The sequence below is a fragment of the Leiobunum rupestre genome, chromosome 4 (genome assembly GCF_980474605.1).
Source record: "Leiobunum rupestre chromosome 4, qqLeiRupe1.1.hap1, whole genome shotgun sequence".
NCBI lineage: Eukaryota > Metazoa > Arthropoda > Arachnida > Opiliones > Sclerosomatidae > Leiobunum > Leiobunum rupestre.
In genome coordinates, this window is record NC_143387.1 from 61023522 (window position 1) to 61032767 (window position 9246).

The 9246-nt window shown below is 44.6% G+C and overlaps 1 protein-coding gene across 1 annotated transcript; it reads right to left on the reverse strand.

Annotated features, from left to right (window-relative positions):
* Window positions 1-243: 243 nt before the first annotated feature.
* On the reverse strand, window positions 244-8266 carry LOC149948608 (alpha-2C adrenergic receptor-like). The gene is made up of 4 exons (XM_090172274.1): window positions 8206-8266; window positions 2229-2956; window positions 1813-2150; window positions 244-1750 (listed from the first exon to the last, which is right to left on the reverse strand). Exons 2-4 carry the CDS (start codon window positions 2852-2854, stop codon window positions 849-851), a joined length of 1866 nt encoding a protein of 621 aa, XP_090028400.1. The 5' UTR covers window positions 2855-2956; window positions 8206-8266; the 3' UTR covers window positions 244-848.
* Window positions 8267-9246: the final 980 nt, after the last annotated feature.

The following is a 9246-nucleotide window of genomic DNA, read 5'->3' on the forward strand; positions in this document are numbered from 1 at the left end:
GGAGAGCTACCTCTACCTGTATTTTTATTTTTTATTTTGCTCGGTAGATTGGGCTGGGGAGTAAAAAGGTTTTTTTGTGTGTGGGAGGAATAAGGATTTATATATATATATTTTTAAATTTAAAAAAGGTAGCCGTGTAGCGCATGTCTTTTGTTGTGTTTTTTTTTCGCAACTTGTTTTAGTTTAATATTTTTTTTTACATTTTACCAGCGCTCGCGTTTTTTTTGCGGATAATTTTTTACCTATTGCAAATATTCTTATTACGCAAACACAGCTACAAAATGTGTCCCTTTTTTTCATCGAAGTGTTCATTTCACCTCCTTTTAAAAAAATGACCCTGGAGATTCACGAAAAACTATTTGTTAGAATTATTTGTAACAACTTTTTCTTAACGTTCAGGCGCGTTTTTCCTACCGAAATTGGCGCGTTATTTATATACAAACAGTCTTTTTTTGTCATTATTATTAATTATTAATATTAATTGTTACATAATAAACAGCTGGCCCGTTTTTACTGAAAGGAAAACCTATTATATTGTAGGCACTTCCATTTCAACGTATTTTCATCGGATTTTCTTATTAGTATTTATAGCGGTTTTATTTATGAATGTAATTAGTTAACATTGGAAGACGTGTGTCCGGTACGAAATCATTAAAAACGAACGGATTATAAAACGGGAATGTGTCGGAAAAGACTGATCTTATTAAAGGGGGAGAGAAACCATCGTGGTAAAAATCTACGCTATTCCCTCGCCATTGGCTCGGCCCGTTTGAATCTGGTGACGAAGCTGTTGACGCGAATACTCAACGTTGTCCCCCCTTTCGAATCCGAAGGGGGGAGGGTATTTATCACTTGAACAATATTTTCTTGAAGGCTCTTCGGAAGTCCCGATTGAAGATGGTGTAGATGATGGGGTTGAGGGCCGAGTTGCAGTAGCCGAGCCAGAAGGCCACGGCGAACCCCGTCGGGTTAATGTAACAAGTACTACAGAGCGCCTCCAGAACGTACAAGACGAAGAACGGTAACCAAGCGAGGATGAAAGAGCCCATGATCAAGCCGAGGATCAGGGTCGCGCGTCGTTCGCGAGCCTTGGCCACTTTGCGCCGGTGCCTCTCAGCTTCGGTGGCCGTGTGTCGAATGGGCACCACCTGGTGTTGGTAGCTGCCGCTTACCTGCGCCACGTCCTTTTTGCCGCTCTTGACCTCGTCTTTGTCGTCCTCAACCTCGACGTCCGAGCGTTCGTAGTCGGCCAGGGACACGGTGGAGCCGAAGTCCCGTTTGCTGCCATCCGGAGACAGCAGTCCCGTTTTGGGCGTGGGCGCCTCCGCCGAAGGGTTGACGCCGCCGTCTCGCCCCGCGACGTACTGCGACGGCCCGGTGTAGGGGCTCAGCCCTCCGGGTTTCAGGCAGTCGCGACCCACGTGGTAAATTCGCGAGTCTTTGTCGCCGAAGAACTTTGTCCTGGCGCGTTCCTCGTATTCCTCCTCGTAATCGTACATCCCTCCGGGCGAGGGCGACACGGAGGAGCTCTCTTCCGGGGTCTCGATGATGATTTGTGGCGTGGCGTTGAGGACGACCGAAGGCGGACGCTTCTTGGGTTCGACCACGACGTTGATGCTAATGCTGCGCGGGGCGGTGACGGCCACTACTAATCCTGGCGGCACACCACCACCCGCGCTCGTACCGCTACCACCCGCGCCGTTTTCTTTAACCATCGAGTCCATGCTGGGGGCCGTCGGAAAACACTGGCCTGCAAAGAAAAAGATAGTTACGGTCAAACGACGGTCGCGATTAAAAGCGCGCCATACTGACCCCGTTCTGGCGGACTGGGATTGCTGAAACTGGTACAGGTGGTAGTGGTGGTGGACTTGTCCTTGACGGGGTCGTTGGTGACTTCCGGCCTTTGCCGCTTTTTGACGTGTTTGCGCGCTCTAGATCGAGCGGCGACGAAGATGCGGATGTAGACGAAGACCATGACGACGGCTGGGATGTAGAAGGACCCGAAGGCCGAGTACAGAACGTAGCCAATGTCGTCGCTGATGTCGCAACTCGGGTACGCCGATTCTTTCGTCTTCTTTTTCCAACCGACCAGGGGCGGCAGCGAAATCAGAGCGGAGAGGGCCCACACGAAACAGATCATGAACAGTGCCCTGAGGAGACAAGCATCACGAGACCACTAGGGTTAAGAGCGTTTCGAAGGGGAACGGGGAAAGGGAGAAGGCGCTTACCGCGACGGCGTCCTCTTTTTCAAGTACTCGACGGCCTGCGTGACGGACCAATAGCGGTCGAGACTGATGAGACAGAGATTGTTGATGGAAGCGGTGCACAGTAGGACGTCGAGGGCCGAATGAATCTCGCACCAGATTTTGCCGAAGATCCAATAGCCCATCACCTCGTTGGCCAAAGAGAAGGGCATGATGACCAATCCCAGAAGGAAATCGGACACGGCCAAGGAGGCGATGAACCAGTTCTGGACGGTCTTGAGAGACTTTTCGGTGGCGATGGCGATGCAGACGAGCATGTTGCCAACCACCACCAGGATCATGATGATGGTGACGAAGAACGAAGTCATGATGATCCTGAGCTGCGAATATCCGCTAGGGTACTGAGACCCGTTTTGGTCTCCTTCCGCGTCATCCCAGACGGTCGCGTCCGGCCAAGAGGCGGTCGAGTTGCCGCCGTCTCGCTCCAGTAGCGACGAGTTGAACCCCAGTCGGACGACGGACTCGTTCCAGGCGGAGCCAGCGCCCCGCGCTGACGCCAATGGACTGGAGCTATTGACGTTGACGTTGTTGTTCTCGTTGAAGTAGTCGATTAGGTAGAGCAACGATGATTCGCTGGCGTTCGGTTCCATGAGCGCGCCGTTTCGAGAGGAGCGCGGTCTAGGCTTTAACCCCGCAGCGGCGGCGGAACGGCTCTTTTCCACTCGGAGCGTTTTCGCATCTTCCGAAAGAACCTTCAATTCATCGGAAATATTCACCATTAGTGTTGTAAGATGGAAAATGACCGAGGCCTTTTTCCGGAATATTTTCCACATTTTTTCGAAAAAAATAAAAAATTAAGTTTTCATACCATGATTAGTCTAATATTGTTTGTAAATTTAAATAAAGCGCCATTTTAGCCTAATTTTTTAGAATCTAAAAAAAACTAAACCCCTAGACTAGCTTTAAATTGATTAATGTTTTGTAGTATGATCAAGAATGTATTTATTTATACTCAGGGAGAATGAATATGTCGAGATTATTTTTAGCGTTTCTCCAATTCCACCCGTTGGGGTCCCCGGTATGCTCCTCCGCTTTAATAAAATCAAATAATACTGCAAGCTCATTGGTTCTTAAAAATTACGTTTTTCGACGCGATTAACGCTGCTGCGAGGACGCAAAAAATAAGACCGCCTCCTTTATCCCTCCCCCCCCCCCCCTTAGCATGACGGGGTTAGGGGCTCAACGTGTCCGTCGATAGTCTCGACATATTCATTCTCCCTGAGTATAAATAAGTACATTCTTGGTAAATGATAAAAAGTTTAAAAAATTAAAAACCCTTAAGAAGTAATTTATGTTTCAATTTTTTATTTTTCCGAATTGCGGAAAATTTTACCGAAACTTTTTTGGAAATTTTTCCGCATTTTATTTTTCCGGAAAATTAACAACACTATTCACCAATATACTATATATAATTCAATTACATATATTATAATTGCATTATAATCCTTTAGAACCGTACGTTTAATCCGTTATTATATTAACTATTAATTTATTATAATGAGCATATTGAAGTTAAACCTTACATAAATTAATAGGTGTTTATATAAAATAAAACAATGAAAAAATCAAAGTATAAAATGTTTTTAGCCCGCGTCGTCGCGAGCTTAAGTTTTTAAGTACTTTATTGGCACGAGCGTTTCGCACAATTCCAAAATATTTATCGACTATAGCTAGTGACGTAGAAATAACATTTACACGTGACATCCCGTATTTTATAGAAACACCTATTTGCCCAAGGTTAAACGCAATATTTATATTATTCAATTAAAATGTTTTCACGTTATGTCCCGAATTTATATTTAAACTTAGTTGAGATAGTTTTTAACCTCTGCGGCGACGGTCTACCAGTAAGTTCCTTCCCTTAAAGTGAAAATCAAATAAACCCACTCTCTCATTGGTTTCCTATAGAAGTGTTAGCTCCACCCCTCTCGTACCATAAGTAACATAAGTATGACGCTTCCAATATTTCAATGCTAATTTCCTGACCGATAATTTTTTTCGACACTAAAATTCTAGACAAGCTGCGACTTGTACTTTCACTCGGAACTAACACTTGTAAGTAAAATATTATTGTCCTTGGTATAGTAGTATATTTCGCCTTAGGTATACACTCTTTTCCGCGCCTTTATTTTACCCCTCTTACTTGCGTCCCGCTCGTCGGGAATTGCGTCTGCCCTCAGCGGGGATTCTAGCATCCATTCTTTGCGTATCCATAATGGAGGATGGGGCTGAAAGGGGGAAAACTATAAACATGGACGCGCCCAGGAAAATACCGCGAAAAAGAGTGTATATTTACACACTAGGGCAGCGGTTCCCATTTTTTTTTTCTATTGAACTCTAAGTTATCCACCTAATTCTGACAAAACCCCAACTATTTTTTTTATTTATCTTAAAAGACTCTTGACACAAACACCTTTTGGGAACCGCTGCACTAGGGGGTTCTGTGCTGAGAACTAAACCAGTTCGGTGATAATTTTTCCTAATTGACATACTAATTATATAACGTTACTTATGGTTCTACTAATAAACAAAATACGATTCCGTCCACCTACTAACTTCCGTATCCATTTTAAAATTAAAAAAGTGGGTGGCGATTCCGCGCCATAAACTCATTAAGTTAAACCTCGAAAAAGTATAAACATGGCGGAAACCGAAAAGCGACCAAACTACGGAATATTTAAATATTCGCTTTCTCTCTGTCTTACGAACTTCTAACGTCTTCGGAATCATCCTCGGCGGGCGACAAACTTTTCCCCGCGCATTCGGCTTATCTTCGGATCTCCCTCCACTAAAACAACGGCGCCCTTAACATAATTAGCTCTCCAAAAGAGAGGCCGAGATAGAGAAACCTCCCCGACGAAAGACTATCTCAACTCAAAGAGACGCGAAAGCAACAAATGTCGGCCACAAACATTCGGCGCTTCTACAGGCGGCCGCTCTTTCCTCTTCGCGCCTCCCAAATTTCGTATTCCGGCTAACTTTATTATTCTTTAAAACCAAAAGCCCCCTCGCTAAAGAAAGAGAATCTATAAGGCACTCCGCCGCTAGATGCGTTTTCTCTTTAGGCTCTTAAGACGTCTTAGTAACGACAACGAAATCTCCTCTCGCCTCTTTCGAGGGAAAAATCGAGCGAAAGGGACTGAGAATATATATTCCAAAATACACCGCTTTCCCATTCCTAAGGAACCCTAACCCCCTCCCCGGGTCCATTTTGCCCCCCCCCTTCTCCTCCTACTTTCTCTCGTACCCTGTAATTTGGTTAGGAAAATCACGCAGTAGGGTACGATTTGGAAAATGTCTCGGAGTTTGAACGAGAAAGAGAATTTTCGGAACGGCAAAAGTTAGCGTCGTGTACAGGCCCAAGTTGATAATTCTTTTCTCTCTCTATCTCTCTATAAAAATATATATGAATATATATGCCTAAATATGGCGCGTATGTGGGTTTATATACGCTTTTTTCTTATCTCCGTGTCCTCTAACCGTTGGACGGTACGAAGCGAAGATAGAGTTGCCATGGTTACCACTAAAAGCGGGAGGTTTCGTATAGGTGTGGGTTGGGGCTGGATTTGGCGAAAATGGTGATTTACGTTAGATTTAACTCGCCTCCGGAGGTTTTTAGTCGTGCTAAAGTTTGCCCGCCCGTTCTTTGTTTTAAGAGACAACTTTTAGTAAAGGGAGCGTGCGATATCACTCGGAGATCGGGGAGAGCTCAAAGTTCGAACCCACACTCTGTTTCCTGCCCCCCCCCCGAGATTCTGTTTCCTCCTTCTCACCCCTCCTTGAATAATAGTTTTCTAACGGGTGCTCGGTTCCAACGGGGTGTCGCGGGGGCCATCCGGTAATGAGAGGGCTGACTCGCGGAACACACACACTCCGAAAAAAAGGGCGAGAGGACATTGCGGCAGTTCATTCTTTCGACGCGAATGCGTTGCGCCTTTAATTCCGCTTGTATTTGTCCGGTAATTGAATTTCGGAAGTTTCTTCTTTAAATTCGTTGAGTTTACTCGCTCGTTTTTCCTCCAAATTGTGACAACCGCCGCGTTTGTTTCTCTAAAATGGAGACATTAACGGCGTTCTTTACATCGCCCACGCGCCGCCTCGAAAACGACTTCTGATTGGTTGTTTGAAGTTCGACTCCGAAGCGCTCCGAAGTTCCCTTTTATTTTCTCCGAGTTGAACTTTTAAGAAAAAGGTATTTTTCAAATATACAGGGTGTCCACTAACAAAATTATAAAGGCTTAATAAATGGAAAGCTATTTGCCTAGGAATTTTATATTTTCCGATCGCATAGCACGCTCAGGGGTTATTAGATCTAGGAGCAACAAACACGGCACCCCACACAAGGAGAACCAACCCGTCAAAAGTCGTGGATTTTCTTGTGTACAGTTTTCATTGGCTAGACGCTTTAGCGCCTGCTGCCGTCGGAAGGGAAAAATTCGGAAATTGTCTTCCCCCCGCCCGTAAAACGTTCAGCGTAAAGGCTCGTCCAATGAATTTTGTACACAACACTGCCTTCACGTGTTTAAAGGCTAGCTGCGTTCTCCTTGTGTTTGTTGCTCCTAGATTAGATGATACAAAACTCAATGACCTTGAACCATGTCCGCAAGGTCATTCAAAATTATCTCGAGAACCGTTGGGCTTAGAGACTCGGTTCCAATTAGAAAGGTGTGCACCATCGCATTTTATGTCCATAAGTCTCTAACCGATGTAAATTGTCCAATAGGAAGCTAAGAAAATAAACACCAAACGCTAGAAGAGCATAAATAGAAATGTTCAAAAACTAATTATCAACATAAAATTTTATTTAAGTTAAAATTAGTCGGTTGAAATCAATTTGGACCTAAAAAGGGATGGCGCACATTTTTAGAATTGGAACCGACCTTCCAAACCTAACGGTTTTCGATATACATTTTGATGTAAATTAGCCAATAGCTTTTCAATTATTCAAGAAGTATAATTTTTCACAATAAAACAATAATTAAAATACTAAATAATGGGAAATTATTTTCTTCGCTTCATGTTTTCCCCCCACTACCCAATAGTTTGAGATCTCCGAAGTGTTCCTAGCACAGGGTCTTCAGTGGTTTAAATCCGGCATTGCCCGCTTACTTCCAGCTAGGAGCAACAAACACAGCACCCCACACAAGGAGAACGCAACCCGTCAAAAGTCGCGCATTTTCTTGCGTACATTTTTCATTGGTTAGACGCTTTAGCGCCTGCTGCCGTCGGAAGGAGAAAATTCGGAAATTGTCTTCCCCCGCCCGTAAAACGTTCAGCGTAAAGGCTCGTCCAATGAAATTTGTACGCAACACTGCGTTAGCGTGTTTAAAGGCTAACCGCGTTCTCCTTGCGTTTGTTGCTCCTAGGTGGCAGTAACTGCGGCTCTCCCGGGACCGTGGCTGTTATAATAGGATCCCAGCGCGGTAAGAAACGCGATTCGCGAATTAAAAGCTGTTGCGGTGTCAACCGGAAAGGGACGCTAATGAATGACGTCAGCGCGTTCGCTGGAATTCCATTTCCAAGAGAACGGCGACTAAAATTGGTTTCTCTCTCAAATCAAGGATTTCGGATAAATTTCATTCCACGTAATTTGGAGATGCATCAGTCGCGATCTGTCTTTTGTTCGCGCCCTGCACGTACAACGCGACTTCGGGACGCTCTTCAATCGCCTCCTTCCCAGCGAGCTTCGCTAGTCGTTTCGGAATCGCGGTGAGCGATGAAACGAGTGAGTTTCGCGGCTGTTATCCGAGAATAAAATTCCGCGGCGGAATCCCTGTCGTTTCCCCGGGGCTAAATAATTAAATAAAAACATCAGGTCGCACACGTTGCGTCCGATTATTACTAATTTATTCAAATAAAGGGACGCAAAAAAGATAAACCAACAACAACGCCATCTAGCCGAAACTTCAGTTCATTATCTCTCTATCTCTGTCTTTCTTACGTAAAAGATTGGATCCGGTCGCCGTTGTTTCCTCGATATCTTTTCCTAAGTTTTCTCATCCATTCCGGATTTATTCGGCGCTTTCCTCTCCGTCAGATGGCGCTGCCGGGATGCCGTCGCAACGTCTCCCTCGTCCGAAGTTTGCTGCTGGTGACGGGGGCGGGTTGGCTGCAGCCGCCGCCATGATATTTCCGCTTTTCTTTCACGTTGTCACATTTCATCTTGGCCTATCGTCCCTCTCCAGCTCCGACAATTATTCTCGGCTTCCTAATAATAAAAACAAGCGCACTCTTATATCACTGATGAAAATAAAGGAATCTTTCGCGTCGCGGTAAGAAAGGAGACGCAAATTATTGGCAGCGAGCCCAAAGCCTCGCCATCATTTCGAGCCCATTTGCTAAAGACGAGACGCGGGTTTTTCTCTCTCAAATTCCCAAAATATTAGCTTCCGAAATAAAATCTTTGTTGTTAATGGTAAATTTTACAATCTGTTAAGATCTTCCGAGTTTATTTTTCTAAAACGAACGTTGTTTTTATATTTAAAAGGACGTTTTCTGTCAAGGTCTATTCGCAACAGCCAACATTTTATCCTAACTTTTTTTTGTTTGATTTCACGTGTCAAAGGGAGTATGTACTTCCATATTTATGGTAGATCAACATATTTCCCTTTTTGGCCACCAGATTTGACAGAAGCTAGGGGTGATTGGCGCTAGTTATGTTAAAAAAACAAGTCGAAACGGGTTTTATCGGACGATTTTTAAATTTAGTGTATCCCCTTCTTTTAACCTCTACCTACAAATGTCAAATTACTTACATCTAGGAGCAACAAATACAACACCCCACACAAGGAGAACGCAACCCGTCAAAAGTCGTGGATTTTCTTGTGTACGTTTTTCATTGACTAGACGCTTTAGCGCCTGCTGCCGTCTAACGGGGAAAATTCGGAAATTGTCTTCCCCCCGCTCGTAAAACGTTCAGGGTAAAGGCTCGTGACGCTCGTCCAATGAAATTCGTATACAACCCTCCGTTAGCGTGTTTAAA